Genomic DNA, 25,086 nt, shown 5'->3' on the forward strand with positions numbered 1-25,086 from the left:
AGATTTGGCAAATAAATAAACCAGAGACCCGGAGAAACGGTTACCGTGGCAAAACATGTTTCACCCTTGGCATTATGATGAACAAACAATCATCATTTTCGGTGTAGAAACCTGGAGCGTGTGTGTGTGTGTGCGAGTGTTTGCTCAGGTGGTTGGATTATTATGGTGTGATGAGAGTTTTGGAGAGGCAGAGAGGAGGGTCTGGGCAGCACGAGTGTTATTTCGAACTTTTCACACCGAATCCGGGTTGAAAAGAATTTAGTACGATTTAATTTTTATTCGCCTGGTTTTTGTTTTTGTTCAGTGAACCATTCAGAAAAGTAAGAGCCGGTCATTTAGCCAACTGAATTTCCCAACTGAAGGTGGTGGGTGTTGTGGAATGTGGGAAAGAGATTTAGGATTTATTTATAGTTTATCAAGAAAGTTGGTCCCATGTCAATCATTCGGACAGAGTTGGTTCAGTTGGTATTCGATTGTGTTGAGACTGGCTACAGGAAGGCAGAGCTCATTATTTCGAGTGAAAGAGTTTTGGTGGAAGATTTATCATGAGCGAAAAAGTGCTTCAAACCGGATTCTTGGATTATTCTGGGTTAATATACATCTTCTTGACCCCTTTTAATCACATTCTCTGAAATTTATTAAGCTCTATTGGTATTTTCTGGAGCGTGCTTAGCTAGCTAATCATCTATCTATTAAATCAAGGTATTGCTTTATTTCGAAATTTCGCCTGAAAGTATGCGTCACGCGTGACAAAAACTAATTTTAATTTTTCTATTCTATTCAAACTGGTATTAAAAATCTTCCTGGACAATTTTTTTAAAGTTGTGCATTATTTTAAATTTATGAAACTTTCGTTTAAATCCATAATAAACCACATGACAGTATGACAGCATTTTTTGTAAACTAAGGCGTTTTTGAAAAACACGTGTGGTACATTTAAATGTCTATTAATCTATACCAAATGATCTAAAAATGCTATCAAAATAGTTCGATTTTATCCAAATTAGGAATAAGATTAGCAGAGTTGTTATTTTATCTTGCAAATTGCATACTTTAAGGCATTCGGTTTTATGATGTTCTTTATTTTAATAGACTTAATGTTTATTGACTGTTGACTATTGAGAATAGATTTTATTGCCCAAAACAACATTTAACGCCTTCTACAAGTATTCAATCTGTGTATCAAATATTACTTTATGAATTTCTGCTAATGGAATGAGCCAGTTATTCGATGGCGAATAATTCTACGAACCGAAAATCTCATTAAACCAATTTTCCATTTTCCAGCTCCAACTATTCCTATTATATTCCTTTTTCCAATCATCTTATTTTCTCCCCCAGAATGAAATTAAACATGACCCTGCGAGCATGCTTATCAGCTTGCTTCAACGCACGAAAAAGGTTACAATTATTGTACAACTATTCCGTACGCAAAAATTGATCTTCTCTGTGTCACCCAATATCAGTGGTGGTCTTGCTTACAGCTTAGTTGCATCCCCTGTGCACCAGAAACCCCGTTACAGCCTGTCCCGCCCGGAACCTGCTCTCCGTTATCTCGTGCTTCCAGCGATCGTTCGTACGTACGTAAGAGGATTATTGGAAAAATTATCGGAACTACCAGCATCGTACTGGGAACAGCAGCGTGTCACCTACAGGTACGCCCACCACGCTCCACCAGCCCTTTGGAGACCAGTAAAGTAGTGACGTGCCAGTAAAATGGTACAAACTGATCCCTTGCTGTTGCTAGCTTCGTTCCGATGCTCGCTTTTCGGGGCGCCATGGTCTTATGGCGTATGGCCCCCGAAGGGGCGTGGGAAATACTATTGGCTTTGGTGCGAATGCACCATCAACGGGGACAGCGTTCCTGCTGAGGCTTGCGGTTTTACCCGATATTCATACCGTTGTATTACGCTTAAGGCGAAACAGAACCGTACGATACATGCGGGCCCCCAAAAACCGCGGCTGTAGTTTACTTGCGGCTTCGTATCCTTTTCTATGCCAGTGCACTACTGCACGCCTCGGCAGAGTGCTACTGCAGCACAAAGTGCAAAGTTAACTTTTGCCCTGTAGAATGCTGCTTCCCGGATGAACGATGGGCGTTCGATGGAACGTGGCGTGATGGTTGAAAGTTTGTTCTAAAATGTAAAAACATATTTTTCCTCTATTTTCCTTCGAGAAAATTACAACGAAAACATTATAAATGAGATCAGGTTTCCTGGGCAATTTTCATTTCAAAGAAAGTGGTAGATAAATATAGAACACAACCAACCGTCAGCCAAGGTGCGAGCAAGGATATTTGCCTCATTCGTCATCAAAATCATGCTCAACAATCAAAACTGGAAAAATGAGTAAGCCAATCTGGACTAAACAGTTGAGAAAAAAAAAAAAACAGAAATGAGAGATGAAAATAAGCTTCCAAGAGTTTCCATCCTTCCAGTCCTGAGACCCGGAGAGACAAATTGCCCGCCGCGACACGTGGCAGTTCGCGTGGGACACCACCACCACCACCACCATCTCCCAGGTCTTGGGTGTCAGCAATTTTTATTCTTTCCCGGAATCACTCGCCAACTACACTTGCCACACCTCCCGCTGGTTTGAGGGCAGTGAGAATGCACGAAAAATGTTCCCGCTGTGGCGAAGCAGGATAATTTAATTTTGCCAACACAAAACTTCAAACCTCGTGCAACGTTGGGTGTCTGTATGTGAGACGCCTGCTTCTTAAAATCATGCCTGGTGGAGATGATCTTGCGAGGAAGTATCTCCCCCTGTACACATCTGACACCGGCTCGTGGTGTACACATGCCACGGATGGTCGGTTTCGCACCGGGCGCATGGTCGCTCCGCCTGAAGGTATGCTATTCGCCGTTTGCTAAAGAAGACGACCGATTCTTTGTCTCTCTTTTTTTTTCGCTCGTCCTTAACTTTCACAGTCACTTGCAGACGTGCACGAGCACGTTAAAGGAGTGGGAAACACGACGGTCGGCGCACTCGGTCGGAAAAGTGTTTTTCACTTGACAAAAAGGTCTGGCTGGATGCTGTGTGTGTGTGGTGCTACGGTGTGGTTCTTCATAACTTATTAAACAAACAATGGGAAAGAGGAGCTGGTGTCGCGGTGGGGCGAAGGTGCGCATCGGCGTGTATTTCCTGTTTCGTTCGCTGATGGCACGCCAGCTGTCGTGACGCGTGTGTGCTTGGGTACGAGCTTCACCTCGGTCCCCGCTAAATTGGCCGTCCCGAAAGCAAACAGTGACAACATCCGTTTGACAGTAAAGGCATGCAGGCAACGTTTGGGGCTTGGTGCTTGCTTTCAAAGCTCTTGGAAAGCTCTAGACAAAAAAACAACAACGCAATCCTTTGTTTTATCTCTCCCTCTCTCGCACAAGCACATTGAAGGAGCTTTTCCGTGTTTAAGCGTTGCTTCAATTAAGTTGGGCACCATACCGATCAGGGGAAAAAGGTCTAACACTTTCCACGGTACCTAATGATTACAGCGCACGGGGATCCCTAGTTGTGGTGGTCCCGCTGCTCACAGAATCCTTCCCGAATGGGTTGTAATTAAATTATTTCTTACTTTTGTAGCAAGCGACAACTGATGAAACCTGGAAAAGGCATCTTCACACGACAGCCGAGACAAATTTGAAGAGTGCGAAGGATAACAAAATTGTCATATTTAAATTGTGCTTCAACACACATGCCATGAGGGCATCCAATTAGGCACGAATGAAGTTTACAAAGCATGGAGATCGTTTCGAAACATTCACCCGACCACAAGCCAATAAGTCACGAACTATTGACGATGTGTCGATTTACTGAACTCGTGCCACACCCTGTCTGCAAATATGTTGTACAAGGGGCCAGACCAGCATGATGTTTGCTCTGTTGCTGAGTAAATTTGCTTTGCAAATTGCAGAACTGTAGGCGTTGCGTAGTAAAAGTTTTGTTTGGCAAAATGGAAAAATCGTTTAAACGGGATAGTTTTGTGGTCGATCAATCAATTAGCTTGAATGTTTTAATTGCTTTCAGCAGCACCCAACGTCGAGTGTGGATACTTGATTGTGTACGTTATTAGTTTAATAATGCCTATCATTTACGGTTGACCAGGGGAGCAGTATTAGAAACTGCTTCATAGTCACACATACACACCACAGATTGCAAAATTTTAGGGGTAATGGAACGAAGAAATCTTCTTTTGAAGTACGTTTAAAAAATGATGCCTGCTCCGGTAGCTATCCTGAAAGGCTTTTGGCGTTTGCTGTTTATTTGAAGTATGAGAGTGAGGTGAAGGAGGTCTCAGAGACCCAAAGTCTCTTTATAAAAAAATTTAAATAATGAAGTTTGAAGACGGAAGTACTATTGGATACACTCCATCTGAATATCTCCTACCTAGATAAATCTAGAAATTTGTTTCTATCCATCAAAGAAGCCCTTGATATTTATATTACCCCTAAATGTATGCAATATGCTGTACAACTGCGTCTAAAACTATATCCTTCTTCGATTCCGCAAACCATTTCTTTCCTAGAATTAGTCAAATAACAAGGACTTTCACCAAAAAAGGGCTATTTGTTTCTTTCTCCCTTACTAGCCCTTACGAATTATTTCTTCCACTTGAAAGTGATCGAAATCGGTAACGCTGCTAGCCTGTTTTGAAGACGATACCGAAAAGCGGCTTCCCGCCTGAATGTAATCCTTTACTTCCACACTCCGGTTGCAAATAATCGCGTACCCTTGGCCAGGTCCGGCCCCGGGGAAGCTAGAGCTTTGATTGATTTTCCTCGGAAGGATGCTAATGCGTTACGGTGCCGGTGAAAACCTGGCTCGATAAGAAATCTGGTTAGCGGCTTGATATTTGAAACTGAAACAAAATCCCATTTGCGTTCGGTGTGCGTCTGCTCGATTGTGCGAAAGAATTTCGATTAAAATTAAAATCAACCAATGGAAATGACGTAATTTGTTGGCGTGGAGTTTGAAACCGCCAAAATGGAAAACTGGAGCCCCGTTCGAGCTTCGGTGGCAGGAGTCGATTCGTCCCTTATGAGGGTGAATAATTTCTTCCTCCCTACTGTCATCGGTTTGCGAAGCCTGCGAGCGGTCTTGATGACTTTCTTTTCCATCTCTCTTCCCCCTCACACCCCATTTGTGCGTTCAAGAGTTCAAGATTCAAGAGAGCTTGAGGTTTTTTCAGCAACAACAACCGCAACAAAAACATCACACTGTGTACCGTCTGTTATCAAATCTGCCACAGGATGGAGGACACAGAAGCTCGTGTAGCTTTTGCGCCATCTTCAATCTCAGCTTTTCCGGTTCCCAACTCTCCGGACACCGCACCGTACCTCACGCGACCCTGCTGCGTTTGACGGTGATCGCTTGTCTAAACGCGCTGCCATGTTTATTTACTTATGTTTCATTATTATGATTTGTTCTTCGATTTTCCGACCCAGCGGTCCCCTCGGAGAGCTGGCCGGGCCCTCAAAGCATTTTTTGTTTCAGAAGATGGGTATGTTTATTTTCGTGTCGAATTTTCCTCGGGTTGAAGATTTTACTGAGCTCTTGCACGCGCTCGTTTCACATCTTTTTGCCCCCATTTGGGGCTGGGTGGCGTTGGAAACCTACCTCAACTCAGTGAGGGTTTTTTCTGTTTTGGGGAGGGTGAATTGTTTTTCTCCATTTTGTATTCCGTTTTCCCCCTCAGTTTTTGTTTGAGTGAGGGCGCGAATGGTGACGCAATCGACTTTTCTAACCTCGGGTAAACAGTTTTCGCTTTTGTCGTGATGGCGCTTCGTGTTGGGGATTTTCCTTTCGTTTTCCCTGAAGTCAAAAAGCCACACAACAGACATGCGACGCTGTGTGTCGATAAATACACGCTCGGTGCGTTTATCGTTCCACACGGATTGTTTTCGATTGGTCCCGGATGGGACGGATCGGACACACATACACACGTACGCCCCTGACTTACCTGACATTTTCATGGCGGCTCATGTAGATTTTCTTGAACTGTTCCGAGTTGGTGGAGCCGAGATCCTGCCGCATCTTGACCGCAACGTGCTCGGGCAGCACCGACAGCAGCAATCGCTCCTGTGGAAAATAAAGGGATCGAAAAGAAAATTAGATTAGATTTCACTCGAGTTCGTTAACTACAATCTTGTGTGGCCAGTTCGTTCACTCTCCACTCTTTCCCATTCGCCTCGCAACCCAGTCGAAAGAAATCTACATTTTTACTTGCAATTTGTTTCTGCATTTCCATTTAAGCTTCTTTTGTTGTCCGACCCGCCGACATTGAAATCAATTCAATTAGATTGAGTCCATTCTCCCGAACTCCCGGGACACGGACGACGGGTTAAGTACCGCTCAAGTAAACTACTCTGAAAGTGCCCTACACCCAGACGATACAACTTTCTTCGGCCAAACTGGCAAAGGAAGGGAAACTTTTGTTTTACGACCATCGCCGGCTGAGCTGATGAATGTTCACCGGCTGCACAGAAAACAATTTCAAAGCGGATGCCGATGCCAAAACAAAAACAACAGCCATCGTCATCGTCTGTCCGGCTCCGGGCGTCACCATCAATCCTTTGCGCTTTCCGCGGACCAAAAACTGTCGCCAATGAATCGGCAATCGGTATTTTCAATTCGACTTACTGCAGTAAAACCGAGTGCACACTATTTAAGGACGTCCGGTGCGCGTACGGGGGGGAGGGTATTGTGCGGTAAGTATTTTTACGAGTCTCACCGCACACAAAGTGTCCGGTTAATGGGTGTACACTTGGGGCCGACCTTGACGAACGGTAGCGAAGCGTGGGATGCGTATGTTTCGTTCTCCGGAAATAGATGCGGGAAAATCGGTTTGGAAATTGGTTGGCATTTTTGTGACGTACTTTTCTGTCGAAAGGTAAGGAAGTGTTAAGATTGAACGAGTTTTAAATGACTATCGCTAAGGTGGAAAATAATTAAAAGCGGCCACGGTAACGCACGCTAATTGACGTGTTGACAAATTTGTAGTGTGACGCTTTGTGAGACGTCCTAGGGAAGGCATTGTGGAATGTGTCAGCAGGTTAACGATCACTTAACTGAAGCTTCAACAGGCGACGGGTGAGCACCTATCTACAGCTTGACAAGAGACGGCTAATCTTAAACGGATAAGTTTGATGGCACAACACGTTCGTAGAAGCTTTAGAGCAGCAGACTTTAGAATCGCTTGGTTTTGTTCTATCGACTTGTGTATTTGAATTAAATGTATTGCTAAATTTGGTAATAATGAACACAAATAAACATTGATACATCAAAGAAAGTTCACTAACATTATGAGCTACTAAGCAATCAAAAAAAAAAAATTCAAATCAATATTTTTCACTCTAAATCATCGTGACAACACTGGAATACAAAACATAAAACTCAAATCAATCGTTGCATATTTAAATCAATCGCATCGTTGAATAAAATCAACTCTCAACAGCTCCATTGCAAGGGAAACGGATAATAGATTGTAGCCGATTCCCATGCCGATTACTGACGACTAGGCATTGATCGATTTGGTTGCATAAAGCTCACCGACCGGAGATAGGTCTCCAGCTGTTGCTCGCTGCTTAGCATCCTTTCTCCCATCGATTGTTTCTGTTCGAAAGTATGCATACACACGAACACTCCCGAGACGGCATTAAAGTCGAGCATTGGAAGGCTACGGAAGACACATGATTCGTTTCGTGCGTGTGTGTGTCGGGGGTTTTTCTTTTGGCCTGAAGAGCTTGGTTGATTTATTGCCCCTTGCATGTTGCCAAAATCGGCCATACGGCATCTGTTTTCCCTTTCAAAGTTAGCTTTTTCTGGGGGGAAAGGGCCAGGATACGCTCGTGCTGGTGACAACAAATGTGGCTGAGACCTCCCGGAGTCGTAAATCAAGCCACAAAGAACGTTGTTGGTTAGCTTATGATTGATTTATTTTAAAACCACGCTCCTGGAGGGTTTACTAGAAACACACACACACAGTGGAAAGCGGGCTGACATTACTGACCTGTTCGGCAGACTGTTCCTCGATCAGCATCTTCACCTCTAGGCCTTGCTTTGCCTCGAGAAAGGCTCGTCGTTGTTTTGCCTCCGCCAGAAAGTAGCACAGCAGCCCAATCAGGGTGGCAGCAATGAGCAGCAGTACGTTGGCCACTTGCTGGAAGGAAGGAACGGAATCGAACAAATATAACAGACACCATAAAAGGATGAGAGGGTTTATTTTTAAAAGAAGACGCTCGTGAACGTTTTATGTCTTGCTACAGCAAAAGAGTAGTATGAAAACAATTCCCAGTGCTTGCTTACCTGTTCCCAAAAATAGTTTTCCTTCTTGGCCAGCCCGATAATGGCATTGACGTACGTGGCGAACGAACCGAGCCCGAGCAGTATCCCGGTGTACTTCAGCAGCACGGGCAGGGTCACGTACACTAAAAAATTAAGCAACACAGCCCAACCGAGTGAATCTCTGGAAAGGGAGGAAAGCAGAAAACAGTCGGTCATAAAATATTACCAATGGGGTGTTGGGCCTTATTTTGATGCTTGCTGCTGATCTTCTGATGCGCGGGAAAGGGCTGCCGGGGCGTGCTATTTCTTAAGCAAAAGACACAACTTTTTTGGGAGTTGGGAACGGAAAGAAGTTCCGTTTTTCGCACCCCGAAAGCCTCAGCTTCCGGTGGGGCCGGGTCGGGTGGGTGCTATAATTCCACCAGGCAATAATTGGGTTTGGGATTTTCGGTCGGCTCTCATCAAAGGGGGGGGGGGGGGGGGGGATTTTACCAGCCGAGCAGCATTTCTCGGCCCCATGCTTTGGTTTCTTAACTTTGCATGATGATGAAGAAGGAGGTGATGGGCTGAAGTTTGCAGCAGCTCTGCGGGTTGACTGCCGTTTTGCATTAAGTTTGATTATTTGTGTTTCCCTTTTTTGGCTATTGAGGAGCAGTAGGGATGCTATTGAATGATTGAGGAATATTCTTTGAAAAGTTGCAAATGGATGGCAAACTTTGCACCCGTCAGGATTTGGGGTTCAAGAAGGGAAATTAGAGTATTTTTTACTTTCACGTTTCATCCTTTTTCTTTGATCTAAAAGCCACTGCTAGACGTTACTTGGATGGAGTAGGCGGTAAGTAAGTAGGCCCCAACACCGAAGGATGTGGACCAAAATCTCATCGATATGCAAAGATGTTAAGGTGTGAAAAAACTTTTCCCAATGTGGTATCATAGTAACCAGGGGGACTAAAAAATTTATGTTTTGATAGACTCCTCCGATTAAGCTATAGGATTCCGATTTTGCATCACAGAAGAAGTAACACATATAAAGCGATTCACTACACGATTGAAGAAGCAACTGTAGCATGGAATCGCTCTCCCTCTCCCCGTTTATACTTCATTGTTACATTCTTCATGTGCGCGCGTTCCACCGTCACGTACATTTTACAAGATAAATTAGATATAATTTCCTTCCTTCACAGCTCATTTCACCAATTTCTTTTCGCTCGCAAAAATTTTCAACTCTCAAGAAATGAATGGCAAGAAAAACTAATAGCCGAATCATTCATCACATACCTTGTGATGTGCAGGCTTGTGCGCGCAGTGGTAGTGAAAAATTATCCACATTACTGAGCTGCTTCCTACGATGATGGTGGTGGAAGCGCGCACTCTACATCATTTTCCGTGTAACTAAATTATCATAAACGGAAAGCTTTTTGCAAGCGAGCGAGGGCATCACAATTTTCAGCTTTCACGCACTGTGCATAACGCTTTTACAGCTCCCGAAAAAACAGGCAGACCTTCTGAGTAATTATGACAAAAACGGGAAAATCTGTGTGCCGGAAAATTACCCACACACACACACACACATTAGCGTGTAGGGACGTTTGCGGACGTGTTTGTTCGCAGTTTTCTCTCGGAATATCGGTCGCACCACCCCGCATCGCATTTTGCCGGATAATAAAGTTTAAATTAGGGAGTCTCCATTTTCGCATTGGCATGAATATTCATTTACATTATTTTGACGAACCGCGGGGGACTCGGTCCATGTGGGGTAGCTAGTAATAGTGTATTCAAGCCACTTACTACGCGCATGTTTCTGTGTGTGTGTGCTTTTGGGGAGTGTATGTATGTGGTCGGTATGTATGATGAAATGGACAAACAAACCGTACCGAAACCATTTGCCCAAGCACCGGGCGGCTGCACAACTGATGACCAGACTGATGCTGATGGGATACAGTTACAAGCGCACTGTCAATAAAATTAATGGACTCACTTCTCATTCGATGGAAAAACCCCAAAAATAAACGAACCAGTAAACACGGTTGCAGCTGCAACATCGTACGATGAAAGGACACTTTTCGACCTTATCGACGTTCCTGCTCGATGTCTTTTCATTCCTGGGGGCTATCCCTGCTGAGATGGGGGAAGGGGGGGCTTCTGGCTGATATGAATGTGTGTCAGCGTGTGCTTGTGTCAATCGAAAATTGATATTTGCTTTTTACCTTCGCTTTTCCAGCGCAAAGCACTCTCAACGGAACTGAACGATGATGGAGAGCATCGTGGAAGGGGTTTAATTTTCGCGTACGAATGCATCGCAGTTGCATCGGTGCCGCAAGCCTACGGAGGAATCCACGAACGCAATCTAAGCACGAACCAGCGCTCGCATGTATGTGGTTTGACTTTGGTGTGTATGTGCGTGATGCTAGAGCTTTTCGAGTGAAATTGATTTGACAGCAATTTATGGTTCTCGAGGACCGGGGTTTGGGGGTGGAGACCGGTCGGAAGGTAAATTGATAACATTGTCCCTGATCTATCCAATCGATTGGTTGCTATAATCGAAACTGTCAGCTTCCGGTTTGACAACGCTGAAATAATTACGACTGCACAGTAATACGGTAATGAATTTTCGCGTCACAATCCAGCGTGCTGCAGTGTGTGCATTGAGCTGGGCGAAAGGAAATTACGCCAAATCTAGCTTAATGTAGCGTAAAGCTTCGAAGGAAATAGAAAATAATTTTCCAGCGGTCTTCAATTTCCCTGCTGCTGCTTGTGCATCAGGCGCCTGTGTGTAATGAGAGCACGTACAACAAAACGGTAAGCTACGTCCCGAAAATGTCTTACAGCGTGTGTGTGCCACGTGTGTCGTTTGCGAATGATTCGAGCTCGCTTCCTACCGGGAGCTTCCGGGAAGTGTAGGGTTGTTATTTTCTTAAGCCACTTATCCACTCCACAATCCTTTGGCTGACCCGATTTTGTGGCCATTTCTCGAAGCACTCTTCGCTGTGTATGCTCCCTCGTTAGCTTGGGAGAAGTCGGCAGCAACGGCCACAATATCACACTGGAACACAATCTTATTTGTGCGACAACAATGACGATTGCCAGGAATTCTGTCCACCCACCCAGAGCGATGGGATCCCCGTCTGCCGTACGACGAGGGAGACACATGTACACAGGTTCATTGCGACGGTTGCATGTTGTTGTTGCAGCGTTGTTGTTGTACAAACATGAGCAGCAGAATAGAAGCGGGGATCATGGCAACCTGACTTTCCCCCTCAGCCACTAACGATACCGTTTAGCCTGTCCGTTCGAATCGATTTGATTGGTTCGCTGGTCGGCTGCATTTCCTGCTTTCGACTGGATGGAAAAGTGAACAAACGGATCAAACAACGTAGGGGGCAAACAGCTAACAAACAAGCTTTCCCCGACTGCATCCTCTACCACACTCCCCTATTTAAAAGCTCCTTTTATTACGTTTAAGTAAAGTTATGCTAAAAGTAAAAAACAGAGATGAAGAAACACTTACCTGGGTGTTACCGAACCTTTAAGAAAGAGCTGCAGGAAGAGCTGCTTAATGGCAAGCAGCCACGCCAGATGGGGTGCAATTTCCCATATGACGCCGCGGAACCGGCCCCGCCCACAGAAGCGCAACACGATCGCCAGGACGATGTTGATGGTGAGGAACACGCTGGTAACGACTGAGCGGAGTCGTAGGTGGCGCAGACAGGTAAAGATGAGAGGAGAAAAAGAACCGAGTTACGATTAGATTACGTGCGCGAGTAAAAGCGGGAAATGCTTTTATTTGGTAGGATTTGTAGGTGGAATGTGTTTGTTTTTGCTTTTTATTTTTTGATCGACAGACAAATTGAAGCGATGGAAATGGAATCGGAGAACTGCTTACGGATAGAGATAATATATTAAGAATGGCAAAACGAAGACTGTGATTGAGAATTTTTTTATTGTAAGCTGACTTCCTTGAAGGTTAAATAAAAAAAAGTGGAAATGAGAATAACATTTTCGTAAATGGATTCTTTACAGCTTAAGAAAAAGGACTATAGTAAATATAATGTTATTAAGAATCTCTTTTAGTATGCTTAAATATTGCATAATGAAAAAGAATATTTGGCTTCCGAAACACTCGGTTAACAATATAAAAAAATCTAAATACGAAGATAAAATTACAAAGCAAGAAAAAATAACGTTAAATAAAATTCAAAAAATGTTTGCTTATAGTGAACAAACAGGTTAATAAACTAGAAAATATAAGAAGAATATAAATGAAGTAATGAACTTGAAAATTAAAAAAATATATATAAAAGTAAATAAATAATAAAAATGAAGTAAGAAACGTGAAAACGTCATACACGCGATATAAAAAAGATATGTTTTAATGAATATTGATATGGAAAAATGAAATATTATCGATGGACAGCTTCTTCGAAAGAAGAGGTAATAAGGAATTGATTAAAACATGGCAAGAGAATAAATATACTAAATGAAAGAACAAAAACATAAAAGAATCACTATAAATAATTTTGAAAATAAGCAAGATAAAAATCAATAAAGAACTGAAATCTGCTGTAAATGTAGATACTAATAAAAATAATTTAATATTTGCTTTATTTTCTTGGCTTCACAAGCTGCTTGGTCATGTCAGCAATAGATTGGCTTACTTGCCCTCAAAGAACATTTATATAAAAAATAATTACAAATATTGATTAAAATATTGATATAAATCCTGGCCGTGATTACAGAATTTTAAAAAAACATTCAAAAAAACAATCACAATCGCTTAACAGCACAATACAGCTGTAAGAGAGTCGGAAACCATTGTCTTCAAATAACAACAACAAAAATCTCTCCACCAGCATTCCAAAGGTCAATAAACCTGAAGCCTTCCAAATGACAACACAAAACCCTAACTGCTTAACAAGAAAAAGCAAAGCGTAATCAAGCAAGACAAAACGAAATCGTTCTTCACGTTCATCCTCAGTCACAAATCATTGCTTAATCAAATGCTGCTTATTTGCTGGTACCGAGCATCTTCCAAATTTGAGCTGCGGTGTGCGTGCGCACACAGGAACCGGATCAAATAATGGGCTCGCGCTAATAATTGGAAAAGTTTTGAGTGATAAGAAAACTTCACCTTTCCTCCCGCATTGCAGTACGCACCGAGGATGAAGGTTTTTCAGTTCCTTCTGTTTAAGCTTCATTTGATGTACAAGACAAATAATTCGCTCTCTCTCTCTCTCTATCGCCCATTCGTTGCTTGTGTTTAGCATTTTCGCGTCTCGTTGACATTGCCCTTCTGTGTGTCTGTCTGGGTGTGTGTGTGGGGCTGGTCTGCGCTGCAATTACCACCTACCTATGCTTTCCACGCTCTGTCCTTGCGGTACCGCGATGGCCCAGATGTCGAACAGGATCGAGGCGATCAGATAGCAGGCAAAGGCGACCCGCTTCTGCTTGAGCGCGTAGCTCTGGTACAGCTTGTCGAGGACGGCATCGGGGAGTAGCACACCGCCACCAGCTCCCCCTCCGCCACCACCACCCCCGACGGTAGCCACCGTCGTTGCTATCGTGCCGTCGTCCATCGTTGGTCACTCGCTTTGAGCTCGCGTCGCGCCTCGTTGGGTGATTTTATTTTTCACTTTTCACTCACTCACAGCACCCGTTTCTTACTGTGTGTGGGTCCCCGACTAAATCTTCACTTTGACAACCGCGTATACACACTCACACTCACTTGGCCACACGTGGGCTGCCTTGATTCGCTTGCAATATTAGACGACCGTTGCACACACACCGCATGATTGTCGCTCGGGGAAAACGAAATGATCGACTGTCGACGATACTGCCGGTCACGATGACAACGGCGACAACCACCGTCACGGGGCAAACCGGGGTTCCGGTGATGATGTTCGATGATAATGCTAACGCGATTTTTCTGCTCTTTCGGTGCTGGTGGTTGTTTGGCTTGTACTCGCTCGCATCATCGACTGTGAAAATGCTCGGTGGACACGAAACGACACTACGAGCCCGTCGTCGGTCGTCGGTCGTCGTCCTGATGGGACGCTATCGGTGGGATTCGCGTCTGGTTCCGGCGGATGATGATGCCTCGCTCGGCGGTATTTCACTCTTCGGTGTTTGATTAACGAGATCACATGTTTGTCACGGGGAAGGATTCGCTGTTTTTCTCCGCTAGCTATTTCTGTCCGATGGTGTCTGGGGGGGTAGGTTTTGCGTTTACTCTCGTTTACCGATGACCTGTAGTTGAAATGTTTAGTTTTTGTGCAGCATTTCCTGCACAAGGCTTTAAAAAAAAAAACCTCGGCCCCAGGCAGTCTTTCGTGAAGTGATATCGTTTAGCTGATGATGGTGGATAAGCCAGAGCAAGAGTGTGAGAGATAAGAAGAGAGATAGGAAAAAAAATATCAACAACGTGCCAGCGATTGTAAGTAAACTGTTTGAGTTAAGCTTTTTTTCTCCCACACTCCAGTCCAGTTCCTAATGGACTCCTAACAGTCTTCTGGAAGGAAAAACTTTTCTTGTCCCGAGTTCGTAACGTAGCTTCGCGTTTGTTATCGGACGTGTTGGCAGCGAAACACGTTGCAGATTTATTGTTATTTAAAAAAAGCTGGGCTAACTTTATGTTATTTATTAACTAAGCCGTTTGGCAGGGTTTCAGTTGGTTCATGCGTCACGCAATCTAGCAGGCCCTTAGCCATCGGGAACTATAATCAATCATATTTTTCTAATACTTGTCAGCCCTTCAGCGCCACGGACAACGCGATTGAGCGACTTGATTGGGGAAATTGTATGGAGAGCCGAGAGATAAATTCAACCAGTGCTAGCCCCACCAGAACAATCAGTTATCTATAGGATTTTATAAAAAGAAGACAGAAGCAAGGCGGAAAGTCCCGGTCCGCCCGAAGCCATCTGCCAAGACTGTAATCCGTGGTGTTCCGCGCTCAAGATGGCTAACATGCTGTGGCTACGTTTTACTCATTGTGCCGGTATACATTCCACATCTGCACCTGACTGGTATTGGAATTGATAACGGTTGACGCTAACGATGTTTATGAGCCACAGCCTTGGTAGCTGCAGGGAAATGCCGTTTCGATCTGAACCGTTTTTTTTTCTTTTTCTTTCTCTCTCTTTTCCTCTAGCTGGATGGACCAATTCCAGGTAAAGATGGTGGATAAAGGTTGAGCAGGTCAGTTTATAGCGTTTTTGTGCAGCTGACAGTTTTATTCAATTTTATGTGCAATTTGCACAGTAAAAAGTTGAAGTTCATCCTTCACGTTGAGGAGTGGATAGCGAGGATATGCTAATTAGGAAAAGTTTTCCATCATTAATGCAACAAAGTTAGCTTTGCTTAATTAGTATGCGAGCAAAGTGCAGGTAATGCAAAGTCCGGTAAAATCTATGAACGAAAAATTTCAAGTTTTTCAAGTTTCAACAGCGGCATGTAAACTTTTCTTCTTCTTTACGGATACAAAGTACACATTTTTGTTGCAATTTTGTAGCGAAACCTTGCAAAAACTCATGCCACTCTGAACGGGGGCTAAAAAATGAGATCCGTAGAGCGAAAAATCTGTACAAAACATTGACTGGAAAGTTTGCATCCAACCGTGTACCGTTCAGTACCACAGTTCAAAGGATATCTCTACGCTCGCTTTACCGCATCGTAGCTAGAACAACACACATCAGCTGCAGCATCATCATGTTCGCACACATAGTAGTTGTACGTGAGTTTACCACGCTCACCAGAAGGAAAAAAAAACAAAAACCAACAAAACCTTCCGCTCCTGGGGGCTTATGGATTCATTATCCCACTCCCTTGCGTAGAGCCAACCCCAAACGAGCAGCATTTACAAATAATGTAGCATTATATTGCTACGGTACATCCCGCAGAAAGCTCGCCTTAAACATGGTACGGGAACAAAGTGCATTCGCTCAGCTTATCGCACCGGAACGGTGGCAAAGCATCGTTTTTGGCTTGCGTACCGGGAGGATTAGTGATACTTAGTGCATTCCCCGGCTAGAGGGCTACCGAACGTCTCCATCCAAACTAAAAACACCAGGCGTCCCCATCGCACAGCACAACTTCGTGAACCACCAGGCGTCTCCATCGCACAGAAAAAATTTCGAGAACCACCAGGCGTCTCCATTGTACGCGTTCCGCAAAAGTAATATTGCTTGCTTACCGGTACGGTTGTTTTACTTTTCCTCCCGCAGCGTTGAAAATGCTTGTCCTCACCGTTACACTCACGTGTTAACAGATAACACAATGTAGCGAGTTTTCACCGGGACTGTAAATTCATGCACCATTCACCCGTTTTCTTCACCCCGTGCATTATTCAATGTTTTGTGGTTAATTTATGGCGGCGATGTTCGGTGGTCATACTTCACCTATTTATAGTCACACACACACACATACATTGCCCTAGATCTAATCATGACTTGTGACCGGCAAAGCGTGAAACCTTTTGTTACGATGTAGAGAGCGCAAATGGGCAGCAGAATGGTTAATTATTTCCCCACTGTTGATAGTAATGGCAGCGAAAAGAGGGAGTAAAAATGATGCCACAACGCACACACACACACACATACAAAGTGAATAGTATTGTCAGTGTTGTGTTGCTGTTTCTACCTTTCAATTATGTTTTCGAGGTCGACATAAAATTTATGATGGTGCTTTCTCGATCGCTCCCTCTCACTCTTTTTCGCGCGGCCGAATGGTGGCAGCGGGTTTTTGGAAAGTGTCTGGAAAGTTTACAGTCAGCATCAACATCAGCAGTTTTCGCGAGTGCCTAAAAGAGAGAGAGAGAGAGAGAGAGAGAGCACGAGTGGGCTAGAGCAGTTGGCACTTTGTTGAGCATTCAATTAGCTTAATGTATTTCGTGTGCTTTGGTCGGCATTTTCATAAACCATTTTGCCTTCCTACTTTCGTTGTGGGGTAGCATAAATCAATAGATGCAAAGTGTTTTTTCGCTCTTAGCCGATAGACGATAGCGAGGGAAAAAAACAGAGTCGTCCGATTACATGGAAACTCAATTGCTGTGTGTGTGTGTGTGTGTGCTCTCGAGGCTCAAAATAATAACCGTTGAAAGGTCAGCACTGTCAACAGTTCGTACGGTTGGCTGAGAATTCACAACACACGTTCCCGTTCACGTAGCGGCTGCCAAAATGTGTGTCTGGCACGAAGGTTTCACTAAAAATACTTGACCCACCTCGACATTTTTCCAGTTTCACTGTTCCACCCACTCCAGTGTACTCTTCCGCTTGCGTACGTTAAGCCTTCTCAAAGGAGGGACCAATATTTTTTCTTGCTACTGGAAATAATTTCCTGCTAGCGGAGAGGACTTTCGGAAGAAGGATTAACTGGCGTTTTTGTTCCTTTTTTTCATCGTAACCTTGTAGCTCACACATAAAATACCTTCAAAAGGCAGCATTTCGTACTAATGGTCGTACTTGTATCGTTCCCCACACACATACCCACCCACATGAGAAAGACCGCTCAATCTTTCGCTAATGACGGTCACAGTAGTTCGAGCCAGCCAACAAGGAAAAAAGGGGCCAACGAAAGGAAGCGTTATTTTGATTTGGTTTTTGGAGGATGTTTGCCAAAATAACTGGCCCGGAATTTGAAGCATGTGGGAAGGTTAAATTATAGGTCGGATTAAGTGTGTACACACACACACACACACACACACATACACACGCGAGTGTGAGGTGATTTGGGACAGGATATGAAGAATGCAAAAAAAAAAAAACGACAGGCATATTTCCCTGGAGGATGACAAATTTTCGATCTAAAAAGATGAGCCGATGGCCGACGGGCAAATGAGTGATGAATAATTCAGCGTGAGGGAGTAACGTGGTACACGTATTTCCTGTTGTGCATTACCTCTTTAATATATAATCGTGGCCATAAAAATAAAGTGTCTGCCTTACGTTTACCAGTTGCAACACCATCCGACCAGTTCAGTTTTGCATCGGGAAAACACGATCAATTGGGTCAAGTGTAAGTGGATATGATGGCAATCTCATTGCGCTCCATTTCCGCAGTAATGAAACGGTACTATTTTTTCCCAGCCATTTCGTTTCCGTGACGGATCCATCCATGGCATCAAAAAGTTCTTTCTGCTGGTAGCAGCAAAGCAATTAAGATGCTCCCACCGTACCCAGTACCCGTTGGCAGGGAATGGGGGACAGGGAATAAATAAAAGAAGGAAGTGTCCCATTTCCCAAGGATGTTCTGTGCTTCTGTGCTCTCGTTAGTGCAACTAGAACCGAGCTTTTCGTATCGCCAGACTGTTCCAGTTTTCTTGCAAAAAAGGAATAAAAAAGGATACGTTGGTTCGGGTACGATGGTTCTCTATTTACCGTGTTGGTGGAAAAACGAACCCCGAGTTATGTGAGTTTTGCAATATTGTTTTCGAATCAATTACGGGAGTCCGTTGAAGTTTATACATTTTAAATACATTTGCTAGCACTGTATCAAAGTGATGGCTTTACTTGAACGGCTTCTGAGATGAAGCGTTCACCTATTTGCATCACAAAAGGAAAAGCCCTGTTCCGTTTTCTGCCGTTTTCTTGCTGTCCTTTCCATTGTAACTGTTTGTATTCTCAAGCATCCTTCCAAGTACTTCATATTCCCTACTTGAAAGCTTTCCTATTTTACAACTACAATCTGCTGCTACTTCTGACTTCCACTTCGGCTGCTGTTAAATATATATAATTCACCTTTACAATTCTACTTCCCATTCACCAAGGAAAAGCCCGGTTTCGTTAGCTACCATTGGGAATTGCATTTGCATTTCTACCATGTTCCTGCGTGGGTTTAACCTTTTTGCTGCTCGGCGTAAGAGAAATCAAATTTGTCCTCTTGCCTAGCAGCACTGTTGCAGTTCTGTTCTGATTTCAACATTTACAGTACAACGCGGACAAAAAGCCGGGCTCACAACCGGAAGTGGTACGACATTAGGCGTAACTTAGTTTTCGTCTCGGTTTCGCGGAAAAGCAAAAGCTAACGACGGCTGACTGTGGATAGCAAAATTATATGCTAAACTATTTGCCTCCTTCTAGCCTATCCCTATCCTGCACTTCTCACTCACTTCTTATCAGTTTGTTTGTCAGTAGGGAAAAGTTTTCCACTTCCTTTGCTTCCTTTCCTTTGCCCGATCGCACACTACTCGGGCCCAGGTCCACAGCGCACGGTGTCGGTGAATTTATTGCTAACAAGATGGCAATCAAGACAAGAGCATGCTTTCGTTTGCTTCTTTTGCCGATTCGGTTCCTTCCTTACTTTGCCCGTCTAATTCGGTTCGAGTTGTTTTCGAAGATAAATAAATGAAAGGTTGTGCTTTTTTTGGTTTTCCTAAAACGACATGTGTCGGCGCTATTAGGACGGACTGATGATTCGGGATTGGTTTCTTTTTTGTTTTGGATATGTCCCGGAAACTTTACCTAATGTTTGATGCATTTTCTTCAACACTGATTGAAGCTAGGACTTTAACACTTTTTTCAACAACTTTTGAAAACGTATACGTACGTGGGGTTATTTAGGTTGGAAAAACAGGAAAGAAAGATGCTTCCGAGGCGATTTAATATCTTGCTTCAGTTTTGAATCCGTTTTTGAAGTGAAATTGAAAGGATTCTTTGAATTTTGAGGACACTCATTTTAATCACATGTTGCGTCTCGTACTGCTACGGGGAAGAAGCTTAATGTGTGGTAATTAATTATAGCTTACGTATGCGCTTTTAACGATGTAAATGTCATTTCTACATTTCAGACTCTGTTTTGCCTTTTGCACTTATTTTATTCGCAACGGCGCCTGAAAGTATGCAACCATCAAGACTGATGCTTTATTGCCAAGTGTTTGGTAGTAAGCTACAGTTGAGGGAAAATATTAACATGATGAAAATAGGCAATTATCAAGAGTTTTTCAAAATTTAGAAATATTACCTGTAATGGAAGTATTAGTTTAAAAGCAATAGCTCCCAAGTACAAAGAAATAGGTTGAATTAATTTTGAACTTGTACACAATTAACTGGCCTATTAATGTAATGAGCATATAAGACTACAAATAGTTAGATTGATTATTAGTTAGTTGCTAAATAAACATGTCCTAAAGCAGTTGCAATAATTCGATTAAAAAGTGCAAGCTTTATTGAAAAGTTTTCTTCTGATAACTGTTGGTTCAAGCCTGAATGTAGGCAATCATCAAGTCACAGAAGTAGAAGGCTAGTATCACAAGTATCAGCTCTTGTAATTAGTGTTAGGAACATACTTCCGTTTACTAGTAGTTTACGATAAATCAGAAAAGCGAACCAGTAATAAAAAAAACTCCACTAGCATTATAGAGCATCATCAACTACGACCGTGATACATATTTGGATTTTTGAAACATCGGCATTGGATCGGTTAAATATTTTAATCACGTTTTCAACCTTCAAAATTATAAAAAAAATGTTCCGATCAAGTTCCAGGAAAAGTGGCACATAATATCTCTATCAAAATAATCAATTACGTTGCGATTCGATGTAAAGCTGTTGTGTGCATCACCGATCGTTTCCATATGGAGATGAACGACGGCTCCATGAGCCAGTGCCTGTCACTGGGATGAATATTTTAGTAAGCTTAATACTTTCCTCGCATACACACACAGACAGACAGACACACGCATATCCTTACATCTTACTTCCGCTTTTTCCTCAGTGCACCACGCGAGCACCTCCACCAAATACACGTATTATCGATTCGTTGATCTCGGACAAAGACCAGAAGGCTGCTGGTTTTGTGTTCTTTTTTTTTGCTTTCTTTCTGCGCTCTCTCGCTCGGTTCGCCTTTAATCTCCCCGGTGGGAAAAGTGCACGAAATCGTAATCGAACGAATTCCGTGTACACATATTGACATATTGGCTTTGCCTTTTTCCCAGCTTTCGGGTGAGGATGCTATTTGTTTGTCCTTGCAGTGAATATGGCTCTCGGTGGAGGTTTTTCCTGTTTTTTTTTCACTCCCCCCCGTTTTTCTTTAACAGTACGTACAAACGGGGTTTTCGGAGCTTTCGGCAATCGATATATTAGTGGGGTGGTAGGAACGTGATTGGATATGCAATTCAAAGGCTCAGGTCCGATGTTGTGTGCGAACGAAAACCTCAACCAACATGCAAAAAGGTTACAAAAAAAAACACTGAACGGCGCGTTTGAATAGATTAAATAAACAATTTGATTATTTATCGGAGCAGGAAAAAACGATGTCGTTGGTTTTTTCAAGGGAGGACTATTTTTAGCAATTTTGTGGTGACACAATACGACCACTGCCACTATTTGCATGTCGCTTTTGATAGCTTTTGCTATCAATGCGTATTAATACACGCAATTTGATTTTTTTCAGGTTAGTTTGTGCACTCGATTGCGATTTTAAGAGAATCTGCTATAAGCGATTAAATTACTGCAGATAATTAGATTGTACAATTATTGCAAAACGTTTGAGCCACTATTAATCCTTCGATAATAACTTCCAGCTATGAGACATCCTATTTTCAGCCTCATTTGCTAGGGAACCGATAAAAAGGACATCATGCCCACTTGCAACACTCTTCTCTCAGCTGTTTAATTGGCCTACGCTAGCCCACAGACAGACCAGCAGCTGCAAAACTCATCCATGGGACCAAATTTATTTCCATTTTACGGCACCTAATGACATTGTAAACCTATTACGATATCGTCCGACCAGTAGTAGTAGTAGGCAACTACCTCCACATTTCTCAACAATCCTTAACCGTCTGCCTCTCGGTGACGAATATGACCGGGTTTTCGGGTCGTTCGCTTCTACTCGCTCCTTGGAGGCATATAATGCGTTTTTCATAGAATACGTATCCCACGTAATCGGTCGGTGCCCGGCGGTAGCCAACGGCTCGTGAAAATACACCGTGATCGCCACCGGCCACTTTGGAAAACAATAATTTCCCGTTAATCGTGGCCCGCTTTTTGGAATCGAAACGCGAGAAGGTGGGAGGACCGATGCTTCCAAAAGGGGAAACTAATGTCCCCAAGATGGAAGAAGCGCGGGAGGCTTACTGGTCAATGGCGGAGGTGGCTGCGACACGGTTTGAAATGTTCAGCTCCGTTGAGAAGTTCCCAATAGTAGTCGATGAACATGTCTCAAGTTATCCAAAGCAGCTACAAGTAGGCGTTTTAGATCGTCGCAGTAACCTTTGCCTTTTTCATGGATAGCATTTCATCGACCGGGAGTCCCTGGAGTCCCTTTTCATCCTTGACAGTTTTGACAGCACAGGACTGTCACAGTCTTGCTGGTAGTTTGCTGTACTACCGAACCCGGGAAAAAGCCGTAGCCACAAATCCTTCGGGACAGTTAATAACATCAGCGTTACTGGTTGTTGTCCTGTGGACGTGTAAGTACTTGCTTCCAGGGGGCCTACGTCAGGAAACACCATCGATGTCGAGTGGATCGATTTTATCGTCATTATCACCAGTAGGCGATTTGCGTAGAAAGTTCCTTTACTCCGTGTGAACTTCACCGCTCCTCCACACTAACATCTTTTTTCATTAAATTCTAGAACAACGACACTCGGAGGAGTCATCGGTGGGGATCACTTTACATACACTCTTCTGTGGGCCTCTGGTTCGGTTTGCTGGCGACCGGAACTGCTACTCCAACTACACCAAGGACCTGAAGCGAACACTTTTGCGGTATGGAGTTTGTTTGCTTTTTTACTCTTCCCTCAAGACACTCAAAAGACACACACACCTACACGCCTGCAAACCCACTCCCCCCCGCTCCCTTACTAATCGGAGACCTTTGCGCCTTCAGGGAGGTCACAAGTGTCGGAGGCACTCAGCAGGCGGTTCCGAGAAGTCTAGAAATGGAAATGAGCGACTTTAGGTGGCACAAACATTCTTTCCCGACTCCCTGCGGGACGACGACGCCTTCAAACAACTAGCGGCGGCTGTTCGCGCCAGCCGACCAGGTGTTTGAACCGCGGAATTGATAAGAATCCGATTATGTAACGTGATTCGTTTACTGCGAGTGAGTTTTTGTTTTATGCTCCTCAGGGCGTTTGTTTTTTTCGGGAGCGACATCGACATTTGAAGGAATCGGAACTAGCAACAGTATGTAGGCAGTAAATCGATGCATGTAAATTATAGCTGCGGCATATACACAAAACCAGCACACTCCGGAGAACGACCCAGCCGAAGTCGAGCTCGGTTCCTGATCCGGGACAACGGAACGACGAAACGGTGGACGCACAAGGTTTACTATGTTTGAGAGAGTAGGTGGAATAAATTGTTTTCCCAACCTGCTACTACGCGCTGCTTGACTGCCGCTAGGCTTGCCAGGCTAGTCACAAGAAAGGGGATGGAAATCCTTTTCAAAAGCACCAACACTTCAACAAACACACACATACACGTAGCGCGTTCCAGACACCCACACCGTGCTGTCGTGGCACGGTGACAGCATAAACTCCCGGGGGCCCTGATAACGCACGCTCCCACGTCCTCGCACTGCCTCGTTCGGCGCGAGTCAAGTTCACGAAACACGCTTCTTCACTCTTCGCTAACTCCACACACCTTTTGTGTTTTTTTTTCTCTCTCTAACCTCCAACAGAACCCTCAGGGGAGTCGAACTGATTGGCTGGGCTTTATAGAACGCCCGGTTTTTACTACCCCCGGTGGTGCACAGGCACGAGAAAGAATCATAGAAAAGGGTCACACACTCACACAACACACTTCTTGGCGACGAGATCCGCGGAACAAAATGGAGGCGTGTAGCTTTTTTGCACTGCCGCCCTCCCCCCGTCAAGTGACAACACAGACAGGAAGCCCCAGCAAGTGACACTGGCGCACTGGTGGTACTGTGTTTGCGCACTGGGCCTCACTGTACCGGACACCGGACACGTCCAAGGATGCCAGACTTCACTCACAGACTGAACCGTCGTACTGTCGGCCTGGACGCACGAGATGGCGTCGCCCAAAAAATCCCTTCGCTTCTCTAACCATTTTGTTTCTACGAGAGCAGGTTTCCCTTGAGTTGTGCAGGAAATTGAGCTGTCTGTGGTGACAGTGAGAGTGTGTGAGAGTTCGGAATTGGGTTGAGAGAACATTGAATATAACGGTTCGCGGGGGAGGAGCACTCTAAAATCAGGCGCACATGGTCGATTTGCTCTCGCGGGTGGTCCATTTCCTTGAATATTTAGTTGTGTTGTTTGATAAACGACGGTACGGTTTCCATCGATCTTAATTGCTGGTGGAAAAGGGTTAAAATTGGTGCTTTATTTATACTTTTATTTATTTTATTTATTCATTTCTAAATTGTTAAATTGTTAATTGATATTTATTTATCAGAAAAGATAAACTTTGGTCATTTTAAATATTTCAAAACAATAATGGAAATTGCATACTTTTAGGCTCAGGTCTGGCTCAGAATTGATGTTGTTTTAGCATTTGTACCTCAACAGGATTTTGTTTCTTGGTTATTAATGCCTTATTATGGTACTAAGGTAAACATATTGACAATTTTTTTAGTATAACTATTTCAATGCTGAATTTGCATACATTCAGGCAAATCTGGATGCAAAAGCTGAGAAAGTTGGGTAGTTTGATTTGGTACCTATGGTCTTAACTCGACAGGACTGTGCAACGCATCCTGTCCGGACCGTCTCTCTTCGCGAATGCCTAGCTACGGGGTTTATCCCGTCAAGTAAGTCAGCAATCGACAGGTCTAAACCTCTCTGTTAGGCTGTTAGAGCAAAAGTTTCTCCAGGAAATACGCCTAAAGGTATGCAATTTTTGCTACCA

The 25,086-nt window shown here is 43.8% G+C and overlaps 1 protein-coding gene and 1 long non-coding RNA gene across 3 annotated transcripts in view; one reads left to right on the forward strand and one right to left on the reverse strand.

The window, feature by feature from the left end:
• The window catches only part of LOC118510863 (adenylate cyclase type 3), a 40,563-nt gene extending 16,366 nt beyond the window's left edge, over window positions 1-24,197 (reverse strand). Inside the window, exons 1-6 of one of the 2 annotated variants that reach the window (XM_036053210.1) lie at window positions 24,010-24,197; window positions 13,628-14,481; window positions 11,789-11,960; window positions 8,302-8,461; window positions 8,006-8,155; window positions 5,957-6,075 (exon numbers count right to left, since the gene is read on the reverse strand). In XM_036053210.1, coding sequence (XP_035909103.1) covers window positions 5,957-6,075; window positions 8,006-8,155; window positions 8,302-8,461; window positions 11,789-11,960; window positions 13,628-13,853 — 827 coding nt within the window. In that variant the 5' untranslated portion in view covers window positions 13,854-14,481; window positions 24,010-24,197. Of the gene's footprint in view, window positions 1-5,956; window positions 6,076-8,005; window positions 8,156-8,301; window positions 8,462-11,788; window positions 11,961-13,627; window positions 14,626-24,009 lie in introns of both variants that reach the window. The other variant, XM_036053209.1, reaches the window with a different exon arrangement.
• Window positions 14,578-24,001, forward strand: LOC118510864. The gene is made up of 3 exons (XR_004906081.1): window positions 14,578-14,710; window positions 22,848-22,980; window positions 23,102-24,001. It is a non-coding gene; the product is annotated as an uncharacterized LOC118510864 (long non-coding RNA).
• Window positions 24,198-25,086: the final 889 nt, after the last annotated feature.

Source organism: Anopheles stephensi, chromosome 3 (genome assembly GCF_013141755.1).
Source record: "Anopheles stephensi strain Indian chromosome 3, UCI_ANSTEP_V1.0, whole genome shotgun sequence".
NCBI lineage: Eukaryota > Metazoa > Arthropoda > Insecta > Diptera > Culicidae > Anopheles > Anopheles stephensi.